The 16,751-nt window shown below is 43.6% G+C and overlaps 2 protein-coding genes across 4 annotated transcripts; one reads left to right on the top strand and one right to left on the bottom strand.

Moving 5' to 3' along the window:
- Positions 1-73: 73 nt before the first annotated feature.
- On the bottom strand, positions 74-6,217 carry LOC118363492 (zinc finger CCHC domain-containing protein 7). 2 transcript variants are annotated; one of them, XM_035744403.2, is made up of 9 exons: positions 6,055-6,217; positions 3,269-3,706; positions 1,992-2,053; positions 1,757-1,852; positions 1,505-1,675; positions 1,351-1,386; positions 1,155-1,259; positions 902-1,019; positions 74-808 (listed from the first exon to the last, which is right to left on the bottom strand). In XM_035744403.2, exons 2-9 carry the CDS (start codon positions 3,672-3,674, stop codon positions 306-308), a joined length of 1,497 nt encoding a protein of 498 aa, XP_035600296.1. In that variant the 5' UTR covers positions 3,675-3,706; positions 6,055-6,217; the 3' UTR covers positions 74-305. The 2 variants fall into 2 exon arrangements, with proteins under 2 accessions (XP_035600296.1, XP_035600295.1); XM_035744402.2 differs by lacking the exon at positions 6,055-6,217 and adding an exon at positions 5,894-6,046.
- Positions 6,218-12,300: 6,083 nt separating this feature from the next.
- LOC118363496 (signal-transducing adaptor protein 1-like) lies at positions 12,301-16,739 on the top strand. 2 transcript variants are annotated; one of them, XM_035744408.2, is made up of 10 exons: positions 12,303-12,645; positions 12,864-12,935; positions 13,042-13,158; positions 13,304-13,360; positions 13,575-13,753; positions 13,846-13,977; positions 14,201-14,270; positions 14,463-14,565; positions 15,894-16,070; positions 16,175-16,739. In XM_035744408.2, exons 1-10 carry the CDS (start codon positions 12,544-12,546, stop codon positions 16,276-16,278), a joined length of 1,113 nt encoding a protein of 370 aa, XP_035600301.1. In that variant the 5' UTR covers positions 12,303-12,543; the 3' UTR covers positions 16,279-16,739. The 2 variants fall into 2 exon arrangements, with proteins under 2 accessions (XP_035600302.1, XP_035600301.1); XM_035744409.2 differs by lacking the exon at positions 16,175-16,739 and having other exon boundaries at positions 12,301-12,645; positions 15,875-16,020.
- Positions 16,740-16,751: the final 12 nt, after the last annotated feature.

Here is a 16,751-nt window from a genome sequence, read left to right on the forward strand (position 1 = left end):
TAAATAATGTAGTAGTCTTGTTTCAGTATTTGGTATTGTGAACGAATCGGTATAAAGAAAATAAAGACATCGCCCTAGCCTAATGCTTTATTTGTCAATCATTCAAGTAGGGTGAATACGTTAAAAATATATACTTGTTTAACCTTTCCTATACCCCAACAGTGTCCTGCAATGTCACAACCCAGCCATTTCTAGCAAAAAGAGTAAAACCCACATTTGTTCATAAAATGTGACTAAAATTCTCAAGACACTCATCAGCTATTCAAACATAATGGAATACATACAAACACAACATCTCTGTTTTCTTATAAAATTCGCACCCTATTTTGGGGGGAGATGAGGTAATCATTCATGGGTCCCAAGTCATCACGGGAGTACAGGTACCCACGCTTCAGCCCTCCTCTTTTCTTCCACCTCTCTGCTTCTCTATTCTTCCTACTGCTCTCTTTACTTCTGCCCTTCCTACTCCTCTCCTCACTCTTGCTCTCCCTCCTTTCCTCACGGCGTCTCTTCTTCTGAGGGGGAGGTATGGGTTCTCTGTGGAGGTTCTTAAAATGGTCCCTGGTGTAAACAATCTCGTCTGAGCCCCATTTGGTCGTCCCAACCGCCCTCCTGGCTTGGGCCTCTCTCCTCAGCTTCTTCACCTCCCGTCTCTCCCTGCGTCTCTCCGGCCACGTCTTCCTCCTGCCCTCCAGGCTTCTCCTCCTCCCTGGAGCTGGGGAGGGCCGCTCCTCTTCACTACTGCCCCCTGGTGTCACGTAGGTCCTCTGGTGCTCTAACAGAGGCATGAAGCCCTCCACCCTTAGCTCTGGAGACAGCATGCAAAACACATTCAACAACAAATACAATACATGCTGCGACACATTTGTGTGTGTTTGTGTGTGTGTGTGTGGTGCATCACCTCTGGCTTTTCTGTGTATCCTGGTGTTCAGTTTGACGATGTCCTGCTTGTTGTCGTAGTGACAGACGTAGGGGAGCGAGGCAAACGTCCCACTGACCATCCTCCTCTGAGTACACTCCTGAAAGAAGGGGGGAAGGGTGAGCAAAAAATACAGAGGGAAAGGGAAATAGAGGGACAATAAGTTATTTTTTAAAGGACAAACAGAGAAAGAAAGAGAAACAGAAAGACAGACACCGGATGTAGATGGTCTCACATGGCCGAGGTGTCCTCTCCTGGAGCAGTTGTAGCAGTGAGCGGTGTGTCTGCAGTGTTTGTGGGTGTGGTCAACGTGTGGCCTGAGGGGAACCTCCTGCTGAGTCTAAAGCAAGAAGACAAAACAGTCAGGGGACATGTTCCAATATTTTAATAATTCACCCTTCCTCCCTCCCCTCCTTTCCATGGTCACTCACTGTGAAGTGGAATTGTCTCCATGTATCCGGACAAGCCTGGGAAGGACACAGAACACATTAACTCAACACAAAGACACACACATGAACACATACTGCACATGCTCATGGCTACATGCAAACACACACACAAACACACATAAACGCACACACTCACATCTGATAGGTGGCCAGCCATCCCACAGCGGTGGCAGTGCTGGTTCCAGAAAGGGGGTTCAGGGCAGGGCTGGTACCCGTGTGAGGGGAGCCCACAGCTGTGGCAGTGCCGGCCTGGACAGGCCCTCTGGACATGGCCCTGGAGCCCACACAACACACAGGTGGGTCGCCTCTGTTTACAGAGAAACACAACGTGAGCCGTGTTGGAGCACGTGTGTCTGTGTGTGTGTGTGTGTGTGTGTGTGTGTCTTACCCTCGGGGTGGTACAGCCCTTGGCCAGGTGTCCAGTTTTGTTGCAGTTGTGACAGGTGAGACTCCGGTCAGAGCTGAAATAGCGGTATGGGCGTGGCTGGTTTTCACAGGACCGGAACAGGGCAGAAACAGGATAAAGAATCGTTTGAACAAGCCAATCCTCTGAGACCTGAGGGCTTCATGAAGACTGAAACTGACCTAAACTCCAGAGTAGTGATAACTAATGATAGTAGTACCTTGTCCTTCTCTATTATGGCCCAGTTGTGTTTGAGAGCATATTTTGCATTCAGTTCTTCATCTGTGAGAGAGACAACAAGCATAGCGCCTTTATAACACATGCAAACCATTGTGTCCAAACAAGTCATTGATATCCATATACTGCTGCTCTGTGTCACAAATATGTATCTCTACGAGGGATACATTCAAATACGTAGAGGATAATCAACGAGAGGCTATGTGTTCTATGGAAAACAACGACGCGCTAGCGGAGTGGAACTGATCTTCCACAGAGTTGGATTATTTTACATAGAATGCATAGAGTCCCGAGTTGATTATCCCTTTTAAACTACGGCAATAATTTAACACATTTGCTGCTATAAATGTATTAATTTGCAGGTAGAAATGTGTTCAACATCCACTGAAGTAGCTAGCAGGTTTCCTAGATATCTAAAGTAGTTGCCTTGGTAACCAAACAGACTTGCTAGTTTAGCTAACCAAACCATCAGTTCTAGCTTGCTATTATGAAAATCCAATACAACAATGCCTATAATGTTTTAAAATCAACATTATCAAATATAGAACATCTAAGAAAGAACTAGCTGGCCTCCCGAGTGGCTCAGTGGTCTAAGGCTATGTCACTAGAGATCCTGGTTCGAGTCCAGGCTCTGTCGGCCGCGACCTGGAGACCCAAGGGGTGGCGCACAATTAGCCCAGGGTCGTCTGGGTTAGGGGAGGGTTTAGCCGGCAGGGATGTTCTTGTCCTATCGCGCACTAGCGACTCCTGTGGAGGACTGGGCGCAGTGCACGCTGACATGGTCGCCAGGTGTACAGTGTTTCCTCCGACACATTGGTGCGGCTGGCTTCCGGGTTAAGCGGGCATTGTGTCAAGAAGCAGTGAGGCTTGGCTGGGTTATGTGCCTCTCCCAAGTCATATGAGAGTTGCAGCGATGGGACAAGACTGTAACTACCAATTGGATACCATTAAATTATAAAGGTGTAAAAAAAAAAACTATAAATAAAAAGTAAACCTTTATTTTTATTTTTTATGAACTAGTCATTGAATTCTACTGTGCTGATATTCCGTGGCGTTACAGGGAAATAATGCACGCTCTAGCCAACCTTCAAGCCAATCAGAAACTAGTATTCAACAATGGTATAAATCAATATAACATCCATAGAACTCCATCTGAGTAACTCCTTAAGTCTGTGGAATTATCCATCTGCTGAACTTTTCTCTGTCTGAGGAACTCTCATCTGCAGAACTCTGTCAAGTGTTAAACTGTATGGTCCTCACCCTCTGTTCCAGAATGAGACTCTGAGCTGCTGCTGCTCCAGTACCCCAGGTTGAGCTGAATGTCCCCATCTCCCTCCTGCTCCTCTCCTCCCAGGATCATCCACTCCTCTAGGACTTCATCATCATACTCCAGGTCCAGGACCTGCTCTGAGTGGAGGCTTCGCCTGGAGTTCGGGCTTGGGCTCCTGTCCAGTGGCGACACGTCCCGTAGAGCCCGGCCAGACGAGAGAGGGAAGGCCAGAACTAGTGGAGAGTTTCCTCCAGTGGCCTGGGGAGCTCTTGGTGAGCTGGACTGTTTGTACTGACTAAACCCCAGCTCACCTTCTGAGCTACTGGAGGCCTCGATGTAGAATCTGTTGTCTTTATTACCACCCTCTTCCTCATCATTCTGGTGGCCCATCATCATCACACTCTGATGGCAAGGTGTAACAGATCTCCCTGTTTTAAACACAACACCACACAGTCAACAAAATGTGGCAAATTTGTATGGTCCTTTATACCAACCTCAGTACTATCAACGTAACTAACTAAACTACAGCTGTGTAAATATTATAGCTTTGTGTTTCGCCAGTCCGTTGACTTCCATCACCGGCAGACGTGCCACAACTTGTCCTGCTGGCTGAAAAACACATTATCTGTGTCATTTCATCCTGCCTCCTCTCCAACACCCAGAAAGCTCCAATTCAAACTCCCATTAGACAGCTCTGCAAGCGTTATAATGCCAAAATACATTTGTTAAGCACAAAATACGTAGTTTCGCTGAGCAACTATCTTCATTTGATGTAAACCTTTTTTGGAAGTACATACTGGCTGTAACGGGTGTAAATTAAGATAGTTGCTCGGCGAAACTCCATATTTTGTGTGTAACAAATGTATTTTGACATTATAACACTTGCACAGCTGTCTAATGGGAGTTTGAATTGGAGCTTCCTGGGCGTTAGAGCGGAGACAAGTCATACTCATCTCTAACACACACAGATACTGGAGCACCTGCCCTCTATGGAAATGGCATAGGGCGTGTTTGAGTGGTAAGGTGAAGCAACCGACTGGGAGTAAAGTCAGGGGAGATGTATCTGCGACAGCCGAAAGTCTGACAATGTGGTTTTCTGACAGCAAGGCTCAGATCAACATGGCAATGTTGCCATTGTTAATACAACTTTGTCTTTATAATGTCGAAATAAACATGGTTCCAACCCCGATATCACACACTCACAAAATTAACTCATATGTGTGTACATTTTACAATCAGTGACAGTGTCAAATATCACATTCATTTATACTATGCCACTGTATGCATGCATTTGTGGCAAAGTTGGTTCCTGTTTCAGTCATGTCTGGTCACGTTCGCGTGGGTCAAACAAAAACCCTAATGATTGGTTGACAATAGATCCTCCCACAATAAAGATAAATAGTAATGGCGTCTTTTTGTAGGCACTCCGCCATGGTTCGTTGGACAAAGCCTATTGGGAAATTAATGGCATTTTTTAATAAATGCCCGAAAATGAGGTCTGTGGTAAACACAGGCTTAGGAGATTTGATATGTTTTGTTCTATGAGATAATATTCATCAGCTAACATCACTTTTTGTGAATGTAAGCATTAATATAATTTTAAAAAGCACATAAAGGCTTCATAATTAATCAACTTAATGTTAACTGATGAAATATTATCTCACAGGACAAAACGTATAAGATCTCCTAAGCCTGTGTTAACATCAGACATTATTTTAGGCGTTTATCGAACCTGAGGTAACTCATTTCTGAGTTTTAGGACTACAAGCTGGCGAGCTCTATGCAAGGCGATGGCCGTAGGATAATTAATTTTTTATTTTGTACATTTAACCTTTCTTTAACTAGGCAAGTCAATTAAGAACAAATTCTTATTTTACAATGATGGCCTACCACTGCCAAACCCTCCCCTAACCTGGACGAAGCTGGGCCAATTATATGCCGCCCTATGGGACTCCCAATCACGGCCAGTTGTGATACAGTCCGGGATTGAACCAGGGTCTGTAGTGACGCCTCTAGCACTGAAATGCAGTGCCTTAGACCACTGCGCTCGAACGCACCCAATGCTAACTGAAATTTGAATCTCACGATTAATATTTACACCGGACCAAGTAGCCTAGTGGTTAGAGCGTTTGACTAGTAACCAAAAGGTTGCAAGATCGAATCCCCGAGCTGACGAGGTACACATCTGTCGTTCTGCCCCTGAACAAGGCAGTTAACCCACTGTTCCTAGGCCATTATTGAAAATGAGAATTTGTTCTTAAATTACTTGCCAAGTTAAATAAAAACTTCATTAGTGAATTTAGCTTCTGACATTTTTCCAACAGACGTCAGCTAACTAAGTTCATTTCTCATCTTCTTTTGTAAATTATAGCTGACATTAGCATTCGCGAATTTAGCTGCTTACATTATTCCAACTAACGAGACACCCAGCTGACGTTACTGCACTCCATGATTTTGACATCAATTGATTTGACATCATTAGCTTATTTTATTATTATTTGTCTATGATTTTTGTTGTTAGCTTATAGGTTATTCAGTGTTATTTACAACTGTAACTTAACGTTACTATTTAATTTGTGCTGACAGTGTCCTCGTGTAGCGTACTGCTAACTTACCGCGATGGCTTGTTAAAAGTCCACTAAAAATGTAAAATGGGAGAGTTATGAAATAGTGTATTTAAAATATGTTAGCTAGTGTATTTAAAATATGTTAGCTATCTAATTTGGTAATCCAGCTTGCTATCACTTTTAGCTAAATGGGAAATTGATTTACCAACCGTTTCAGTGTTGGACAGACTTCGGGTAATAATGTTCCCGGGGTTTCCCCACCCCTTACATTTGGCTGGACAACAAAAACATCCACATGCTGTCGAGGGGTTTGAAGCTGTCACTTGTCCCGGTAGGAGAAGTTGCACCTGAACCGCAGGCGACCTGTCCTTGACAAAAACGTTTAGTTTTTCAAAGGACGATGTGATGCCTTTAATAAATTCTAAATTATATTTCTGGGCCCATGATAAAAAACTCATATTGGCCTAACTTTGTGTTTATATTCAATGTATTCATACAGTACACAAAACCATTCTTTAAGGTCCAATGCAGCTGTTTTTATCTAAGTTTCAAATCATTTATGGGTAACAATTAAGTACCTTACTGTGATTATTTTAAATTAAAATTGTCAAAAAGAAACAAAAACTGCTTCTCAAGCAAGAATTGTGTTAGGACTGTCTGGGAGTGGTCAGAGTGGTGAGGGGGAAACTGAAAATTAGCTATTATTGCCAGAGGTTTGGAACTCTCTTTCTTGTTGGTCTATTAACCAATTTACCGCCTGGTGATGTCACCAGGCAGGCCAAAACTCCATCCTACCAAAAATGGTGAATATTTCAGACAGTCTTTTCAAAAAGCTTTTACACTAAAAGGGCCTTATCATCATTTTCACAATTTCACAGTATTATTCCAACCTCATAGTGTGGAAGTACAGTGCATTCGGAAAGTATTCAGATCACTTGACTTTTTCCACATTTTGTTACATTTACAACCTTATTCAAAAGTTGATTAAATACATTTTTTTCCTCGTCAATCTACACACAACCCATAATGACAAAGTGAAAATACTTTTTTAGACATTTTTGCAAATGTATTAAAAATAAAAAACAGAAACTTGTTTACATAAGTATTCAGAGATTTTTCAAAGAGACTCGAAATTGAGCTCAGGTGCATCCTGTTTGCATTGATCATCCTTAAGATAGTTCTACAACTTGATTGGAGTCCACCTGTGGTAAATTAAATTGATTGGACATGATTTGGAAAGGCAGACATCTGTCTAAATAAGGTCCCACAGTTGGCAGTGCATGTCAGAGCAAAAACCAAGCCATGAGGTCAAAGGAATTGTCAGTGGAGCTCCGAGACAGGATTGTGTCGAGGCACAGATCTGGGGAAGGGGACCAAAACATTTATATAGCATTGAAGATCCCCAAGAACACAGTGGCCTCCATCATTCCTAAATGGAAGATGTTTGGAACCACCAAGACCACCAAGATGTCAGAGCAAAAACCAAGCCATGAGGTCAAAGGAATTGTCAGTGGAGCTCCGAGACAGGATTGTGTCGAGGCACAGATCTGGGGAAGGGGACCAAAACATTTATATAGCATTGAAGATCCCCAAGAACACAGTGGCCTCCATCATTCCTAAATGGAAGATGTTTGGAACCACCAAGACCACCAAGACTTCCTGGAGCTGGCTGCCCGGCAAAACTGAGCAATCGGGGGAGAAGGGCCTTGGTCAGGGAGGTGACCAAGAATGTGATGGTCACTCTGACAGAGCTCCAGAGTACCTCTGTGGAGATGGGAGAACCTTCCAGAAGGACAACCATTTCTGCAGCACTCCACCAATCAGGCCTTTATGGTAGAGTGGCCAGATGGAAGTCACTCCTCAGTAAAAGGCATGACAGCTCGCTTGGAGCTTGCCAAGAGGCACCCGAAGGACTCTGACCACAAGAAACAAGATTTTCTGGTCTGATGAAACCAAGATTGAACTCTATGGCCTGAATGCCAAGTGTCATGTCTGGAGCAAACCTGGCACCATCCCGATGGTGAAGCATGGTGGTGGCAACATCATGCTGTGGGAATGTTTTTCCGCAGCAGGGACTGGTTGACTAGTCAGGATCGAGGGAAAGATGAACGGAGCAAAGTACAGAGATCTTTAAAAAGAAAGGGGAGGACCAAGGCACTCTTCATATAATTGAAATGCCTTAATTTGTATGGCATGTTCAATATTTATTTTTGATGACCACTTTACCCCTTTTACCAAAATCTACTATTGTTTACCTTAGCAGCGCTTCCCTTCCTCATTTTTTTCTACATAGAGATCCTGGTTCACCTTCCAACAGGACAACAACCCTAAGCACACAGCCAAGACAACGCAGGTGTGGCTTTGGGACACGTCTCTGAATTTCCTTGAATGGCACAGCCAGAGCCCAGACTTGAACCCGATTGAACGTCTCTGGAGAGACCTGAAAATAGCTGTGCAGGGTCGCTCCCCATCAAACATTACAGAGCTTGAGAGGATCTGCAGAGATGAATAGGAGAAACTCCCCAAATACAGGTGTGCCAAGCTTGTAGTGTCATACCCAAGAAGACCTGAGGGTGTAATCACCCAGGCACTTTAACAATGTACTGAGTAAAGGGTCTGAATGCTTATATAAATTAAATCGTTCAGTTTTTTATTTGTAATAAATTTGCACACATTTCTAAACTTGTTTTTGCTTTGTCATTATGGGGTATTCTGTGTAGATTGATTAGGGGGGAGGGGCAATTTCATGCATTTTAGATTAAGGCTGTAATGTAAGAATGTGGAAAAAGTTAAGGGCCTCCACTGGACCTCAAATAAGATGATTGAGTGTCTAAAAAAAACAAGTCCATGGTACCAGGCCATGGTAAGATAGATTTGGTTGGGGGGCCCCACACCTCGCAAAAAAAAAACATTTAGGTGGCACCCCTCTTGATGGCAGAGAAACATTTTAGTACATTTCCTGCAATTATAAACATTTTGCCATGGGGCAGAAAGAATAGAAAACCTGCAGTTTCCTGCAGCTCTACCCATTTTGCCATGACTTACGACATGTTCATATATCTGAGTGACAATGACTAACAAAATCAAGGGGGTCCCCCTAGAGGTCAGGGCCCCAGGGCACGTGCCCGGTCTGTATTCTACAACTTTACAGAGCTGGCTAGAGTAGTTACCGATCTAAAAATTGTTAGCTGACATCGATGGCTAATTGAATGACATAAGAGAAACTGCTGATGCACAACCACATTTTTCTTAATTACACCTGGTGTATTCTACTATTCTTTCTCTCAATAGTAAGTTGAGGCCCCGACTGAGTTCCAAAAAAAAAAGGAACACATGGGGTGCCCTAGCATCCAGGGCCGGCCCTTAATGGTACAGAAACTACCAGGGCAACATTCTGTACATCATATGTTAAGCACTAAGGCTACTTCACACGGCCACCATATCATGCCTGATGTCTGCAATCTTATACAGAATTCAAGGAAAAACCACAAGCACACACAATGGTGTTGAATGTAATGTATGTAACACTGCACAACAGACCAATAACCTGGAAGTGACACGACGTGTTAAACCCCACGCTCAAATAGACCAGGGACAATAGGGTGTAGGTGAGCCACCACAACACTCACAGGAGGAGCCAAAGGATCTGGAGGAGCAGGGATTCAAATCAAATCTAACTTTATTTGTCACATCCACTGAATAAAACAAGTGTAGACTTCACTGTGAAATGTTTACTTACAAGCCCTTAACTCTCCTTAAACTGCGTTATTGTTTAAGAAAATATTTACCAAAGAAACTAAAGCGAAAATAAAATTATTAGTTCTTTTTTGAACTACTACGTTTTTCATAAATAAATACAACAACAAAAATATAACACAATGACATAACAATAACGAGGCTATATACAGGGGGTACCGGTACCGTGTCAGTGTGCGGGGGTACAGGTTAGTTGAGGTCATTTGTACATGTAGGTAGGGGTGAAGTGACTATGCTTAGATAATAAACCATGAGTAGCAGCAGTGTACAAAACAAATTTAGGGGGGTCAATGTAATAGTCCGGTGGCCAGTCTTATGGCTTGGGTGTAGAAGCTGTTAAGGAGCCTTTTGGTCCTAGACTTGGCGCTCCAGTACACTGTAGCAGAGAAAACAGTCTATGACTTGGGTGACTGGTTCTCTCTGACAATTTTATGGGCTTTCCTCTGACACCACCTAGTATATAGGTCCTGGATGGCAGGAAGCTGTTCCCCAGTGATGTACTTGGCCGTACGCGCTACCCTCTGTAGCACCTTACGGTCAGATAACCGAGCCGTTGCCATACCAGGCTGTGATGCAACCAGTGGTGCAGCTGTATAACTTTTATAACTTGAACGCTGAGCTGTAGTCAATGAATAGCATTCTCACATAGGTGTTCCTTTTGTCCCGGTGGGAAAGGGCAGTTTGGAGTGCGAAAGAGATTGCTTCATCTGTTGACCTGTTGGAGCGGTATGAGAATTGGAGTGGGTCTAGGGTATCCTGGAGGATGCTGTTGATGTGAGCCATGACCAGCCTTTCAAAGCACTTCATGGCTCCTGACGTGAGTGCTACGGGGCGGTAATAATTTAGGCAGGTTACCTTCACTTCCTTGGGCACAGGGACTCTAGTGGCTTGAAACATGTAGGTTTACAGAATCAGTCGGGGAGAGGTTGAAAATGTCAGTGAAGACACTTGCCAGTTGGTCGGCGCATGCTTTAAATTAAGTACACGTCCTGGTAATCCATCTGGCCCCGTGGCTCCCATGGGAATGTTGACCTGTTTAAAGGTTTTGGCTACCGAGAGCGTTATCACACAGTCATTCAGAACAGCTGGTGCTCTCGTGCATGCTTCAATGTTGCTTGCTTCGAAGCGAGCATAAAAGGCATTTAGCTCGTCTGGTAGGCTCACGTCACTAGGAAGCTCGCGTCTGGGTTTCCCTTTGTAGCCTGTAATAGTTTTCAAGCCCTGACACATCCGACAAGCGTCGGAGCCGGCATAGTAAGATTCCATCTTAATCCTGTATTGATGCTTTGCTTGTTTGATGGTGTGTCTGAGGGCATAGCGGGATTTCTTCTAAGTGTCCAGATTAGTTTCCCGCTCCTTGAAAGCGGCAGCTCTAGCCTTTAGCTCGATGCGGATGTTGCCTGTAATCTATGGCTTCTGGTTGGGATATGTACATACGGTCTTATTGATGAAGCCGATGACTAAGGTGATATACTCCTCAATATCATTGGATGAATCCCGGAATATATTCCAGTCTGTGCTAACAAAATAGCCCTGTAGCGTAGCATCTACCTCATCTGACCACTTTTTATTGACCGAGTCACTGGTTCTTCCTGTTTTAGTTTTTGCTTGTAAGCAGGAATCAGGAGGATCGAATTATGGTCAGATTTGTCAAATGGAGGGCGAGGGAGAGCTTTGTATGCATCTCTGTGTGTGGAGTAAAGGTTGTCTATATTTTTTTTTACCTCTGGTTGCACAGGTGACATGCTGGTGAAAATGTTGTAAAACTGATTTAAGTTTGCCTCCATTAAAGTCCCCGGACACTAGGAGCGTCGCTTCTGGATGAACATTTCCTTGTTTGCTAATGGCCTTATAGAGTTGGTTGAGTGAGGTCTTAGTATAATAATATAGATGAGAACTCTCTTCGTAGACAGTGTGGTCTACAGCTTATCGTAAGGTACTCTACCTCAGGCAAGCAATACCTCAAGACTTTTTTAATATTAGACATCACGCGCCACGTTGTTGACAAAAAGACACACACCCCCACCCTTCGTCGTACCAGATTGTATAGATACTAGTGTCCAGATAAGTCCAGGCAGAGAGAGACCATCGTGCTGGGCAATATTAAAGAGATATGGGAAATAAGGTCAGGATTATAGAACATAACACTTTTAAATCTAGTTCGATAACACTTTTAATATTGGTTTATAAAATGGATCTGGCCGCAGTTTGGGAGGAGTTGGAGAGGGGAGCAAAGCTGGTTTGGTTGGTCTGATGGGTGATACATTTCCAAACGTGTCAGAGATTCAGGATGTTCTTTGTCTGCAATCTCCCAAAGGTGGACATGACTTCTGGGAAGAGCGCAGTTTGAGGAACACAGTCAGTCATGTGCTCATCTAATGACATGATCTCGATCTATCCAGTTGTGTATTTCCCCCCAACGGTTTAATTACAATTCTATATTGTTAATGGGAAGAACTGGTTTGTATACTCATTGAGGGCAGTGGTCTTTAGGCGATACATCCGGAAAAACAAAGTCAATTTTGGGAAACAGTCCAACATAAAGCACACTTCTAAAAAAATAAAGCAAAAGGAAAGTGAGTATGCTGGTGCGTGTGTATGTGTGTATATATGTGTGTGTGTGTGCGCGTGCAGGCGCTTGCGCGTGTCAGTCCCGGGTCAAAGTGCTAAAGGGCGACCTACCTAGTGGTGGTACATTTCCCTCAGTAAGCCACTACACTGCTTCCTCAGTCCCTATACTGACCGAGGACTGAGGGAGAGAGGAGACGATAAGCTAAATCAAAGAATCACACAAAATGATTCTGCAGGAGTAAAAGTTGAGTGAATCGTTCCAGTGGTGGACTGGGTCACAGAGGGCTATCTCAGGGACCCAATTGGTCTGGGTTATAGTGAACTGAACTAGAACGAACTGACCTGACTTGAACCTGGGAATAAGTAGGATCATGGCAGAATCTCCTGTAGGGGTGTACAAGAGGAGGGACACCATCACAGCTCTACCTCTGTACTATTCCGGACACCTGCTGAAGAAATACACTGGAGAGAAAGTAAGGAGGTAGAGAATGGTGGAGTGGGAATAAGGAATCGTAGAGAGAGAATGACAGACTAAGCACGAGGGAGAGAGGAGAGAATGAAAATGATAGTGAATTTATCAAAGTTAGATTTAGAATTAGGTATGTTTACTGTATCAAGTAAAGCTGTTGGGCATGTCTCTGCTCGTATAGAGTAGTGGACTTCCTTTTGATTCTGGTTTGACAATTTCCAGGACTTCAAGAAATGTTATGGAGAGCTCCGTGGATCTACAATCTTTCTGTACACAGACCAGATGCACGACACAGTAAGAGAATAGCTGCATTCATCTAATCTCTCAGTTTTATTATATTTGAATCAAGTATTGGAATCGATCTATGGCTTGACTAATCGTATACGCAATTTCCTGTCAGTACTCAGAGAAACTGGACCTTCAGATGTTGAAGTCGATGGTGATGGATGCTCCCTATCAAAAGAACAGGTCGACCATCTACACTCTCACCCTGTCCAATGAGGAAGTGCAGCTTAAGGTAATTTATGTTACATTCAGTCATATTGCTGACACTACTATACATAATGTCTTACTGGCAAATAGTCATATAAAATGTGTTGTGCAATAGTGCAGCCATAACAGGCATCTGGGGCAGGAGTAATAACTGTTGATATCTGATGTAGGTGGATAACCCCAACACAGGAGAGGAGTGGAGAGGTTTCATCATGACTGTGGCCACTGTAAGTATAACACACACACTGTCACCGTTAAATACTTATTTTGACCCACATTCCTTGGAGGCAAGTATCAAGAGAGCATTTCCAGATTAAACTAAAGAGCAAAGCAAGCTTGCAATTTTTTTCACTGGTGCGTGATTACAGGCAGAGAGAAAAAATATAAACCTTAGTATTATGCATCTTTTGTGGATGATGATACTGATGATGTGCCCTGCAGAGGGAGATCCCCAGTAAGCTGCAGCTGCTCCCAGGTCAGATACTGAGGCTGGAAGAGGTTCTGTCTGAGGAGCAGAAGAGACAGGCCGCCTGTTCTCCTCTGCTTACCACCACCTACCCTATCCATCCCTCCTCCTCCCCAGGCAACACACATGACAACACCCTCAATGGAATCCCCCTGTGAGTAGTCGTGTTTCGGTTACTTTTTTTATATTAAAATGTATTGTTCTCTCCCAGTCTCCTCTCAGCCTCTTTTCTCCTCCTCCCTCCAGCTGTTTCTTCCCCGTGTCTCGTCAGAAGGCAGAGAAGATGTTGAAAGAGAACACAGAGTACGGCAACATCATCCTCCGTCCCTCGACCGACAACACTAACTACGCCATCACCTTGAGACAGGACAACCCCAGGTCTTGAGCTTTAACACCTTACCCCCGAAGCCTGACCTTTAACCACAGACACCAACACCCTGTAACTCCTGTTACTTACAGACCTCAAGTATTTCACCGTCCACGAAACAAACCTGTATTGACAACAGCAGCCTTACCCTCTAAGAAAACAGTGTCTGTGGTTGAGGGAGTAGGGAGGAGACATTAAGTACTTAAGACTCACCGGACTCTTTCTATCTTTCAGTGGCCCGGTGATGAAGAGCTACAAAGTGCTTTCCATAGACACAGGATTCGTCATAGAACTCAATTCCCCGGTGAGTCCTGCTCCTCCAGCCGGACTCTCATCCTATCAGGATGGGCTCAAAACATAGCACTGATATGAAAGACGACACTCCATATAAGCTCAGTGCCTTGAGTCTGTCAAGTTGTTTTTTGTGAAATGACATGTTTGTCGTATGCCTGCCTCCAATATGAGGTAACTTCCTAATGCATCTCTGTTTCATCAGGTGACTGTCCCTTCCCTGGCGGCGGTGCTAGACCACTTCCTGATGGAGACAGAGTTCCGTCTGCAACCATACCTGGTTCCGCAGACCTACGACACCTGCATTGGTGAGAGAGCATCATAACTCCGTAAATAACTTTATTCACCACCTTTGCTCCCTCAAAAACATTTCAGCACTGAGCAAATTTCAGGTCTGCTGAGCGCAAACTTGAATGTTGTGAAAATTCTGTGCAACTTCCAGGGTGCGTTCACTGTGAACACAGAGGCTGTACCCGCTTTAATTTACAGTTTTAGACAGTGGTCAACTAGGCTACTGTGGCTATTTGATCAAAAGGTAGGCCTACCAGAGTGGCCTACCATCAAAAACAATGGAGAAAATGGATCCCATAACATTTTGCCATGGAAATAGCGGTTCTATCATTCAGCCTACAGTAGCAGCCAATGTGTGGTGTTCAATGTAGGCCTACATTCCATGAGACTTTTGAAAAAAATATGTAGGGTTTAACATTAACCTGTTAATCCACTTTTACTTCAGACAAGGTGACTGCAAATGTTGTGTTTGATGCAAACAAACCACTTTACAAAATACAATGTATAATTATTCCAATACCATTATTACAGAAAATCAGATAAATTATGCTACCCTCTGCCTATTGGATATTTATCTTATTCAAGCCTGTCTCAAAATACAACACTGCCTCTTTAAGACAAAAAAAGCTCTTTACCTGACTTGCTTTTCAAAGATGTCTAGAAATGTACATATTTTGTGCTCTTGTAGTAAGAAGCAATCACTCCACCATTGCTGACTTACAAATTATCTAAGTGGGCTAAGAACTCACTAACTAGCAAGGGATATGAATAAATGTGCACGTGGTTACATGCAGCTCTCACTTTGATCTCAAAACAAGCAAATCTACTCAGAACCGTTCATGCTGTAAACACAGTCCAGTAAAAAGTGAATGGCACAGATCCATATATGGCAATGGCCTATTTGAATACAGGCCTACTGCATCTCTGATTGGTTACAGCGCACCCGTCTGTGTAGAGTACCAGCTGAGTTGTGCCTGTCATTGCAATAGAATCCAACTCCGGTGCGTTCTGCCTACAACAAAATCTCTTGCATACCGTAGTTAGTTTTGTATAGTAAGTTTAGCATCGTTCATTTTGTTTTGGTATGTTGCATTGAAAGTGGCCATTACTGCATTGATTCGATCATAGTACAGGCCAATGTTGATTAAATAAGGGGGGAAATCTAGAAAGTTGAGTAAAGTTCAATCTCGTGCTTCTCTGCGCAGACTGATATTTCTTCTGTGCAGCTCCCCTGGGACACACACACAGTTTAAAGGGAACATTGTTCACCACGTAAGGCTAAACCTATCCCCATAACTATCATATCATTTCTCCTGTATCATACAGTGTAACTTGTGCCCATCAGAGCTGCCACCCGAAAAGCCCACTTTGCCATCCAAAACAGTCCCGAGGGCAAGAGTGGCACCGATGATCCACACACAGTCCCCGGCGGGGGACATCCCTCCCTCCTATCCCATACCCCTAATTCCAACCAAAGCCACGGAGGCAGGGAATGAATATCAGGACGCAGATGACATATCAGGTGTGTCTCAGTAAGCTTCAGAGCATCAGTGTGTTTACAATCGATGTGGGTGAAGTCCCAGACTTGTATTTTAAACTTCTCTTCTGTCGGTCTCTACTCTCCAGACCCCGAACCTAAAGATCTGCATCAGGAGCTTCGCATAGCAGTACAGAGGAGGAAGGAACAGATCTACACTGGGTCACCGTTTTTACGCCCTATACAAAAATAACACACCCCAACAGCAGTACCGTCAAACTGTCACAGAGGAAAACGCCCTCCAGTGTAATCTTGTCTAAATCCCCACGTAGCTACATCATCCACTGTATCTAGCATGGTTTTATGTCTGACATAAATAGGTGAGGCACTATACAAGCAGGGGACTTTGTACCATCAAGTCCCAATGGCAAGGCAACATTCTGAAAATCCTCCGTGTGCCAACGGGTGAAGAACGGGCTTCAGTGAATGACATCTAATTCAAACTACTTTTTCAAATAAGCCCCACAAATAGAGAAACGAATCAAGTTTAAACTGTAGTGATATGTAAATATCATCTTGTTTGTATTGTTTGAATCATGCTGGCTTTTTAATTTTATTTTTTACAGCTCATGCTTCTCTCGAGTTGAAAATAATACAATGTTATATACCAGTAGATTCTGTGTAATATCATTTTGCATAAAAATTAACACTGGCCTAGATGTCTTT

Source organism: Oncorhynchus keta, chromosome 30, assembly GCF_023373465.1.
Source record: "Oncorhynchus keta strain PuntledgeMale-10-30-2019 chromosome 30, Oket_V2, whole genome shotgun sequence".
NCBI lineage: Eukaryota > Metazoa > Chordata > Actinopteri > Salmoniformes > Salmonidae > Oncorhynchus > Oncorhynchus keta.

What these genes read in the sequence shown, in the direction of transcription:
- LOC118363492 (XM_035744403.2), bottom strand. Translation starts at nt 3,674, where the DNA reads ATGATGATGGGCCACCAGAATGATGAGGAAGAGGGTGGTAATAAAGAC. An exon ending in CCATAATAGAGAAGGACAAG is followed by an intron (nt 1,853 to 1,991) that starts GTACTACTATCA and finishes TGTGAAAACCAG; the next exon opens with CCACGCCCATACCGCTATTT. An exon ending in TGGCTGGCCACCTATCAGAT is followed by an intron (nt 1,387 to 1,504) that starts GTGAGTGTGTGC and finishes TGTCCTTCCCAG; the next exon opens with GCTTGTCCGGATACATGGAG.
- LOC118363496 (XM_035744408.2), top strand. Translation starts at nt 12,544, where the DNA reads ATGGCAGAATCTCCTGTAGGGGTGTACAAGAGGAGGGACACCATCACA. An exon ending in TCATCATGACTGTGGCCACT is followed by an intron (nt 13,361 to 13,574) that starts GTAAGTATAACA and finishes TGTGCCCTGCAG; the next exon opens with AGGGAGATCCCCAGTAAGCT. An exon ending in ACCCTCAATGGAATCCCCCT is followed by an intron (nt 13,754 to 13,845) that starts GTGAGTAGTCGT and finishes TCCTCCCTCCAG; the next exon opens with CTGTTTCTTCCCCGTGTCTC.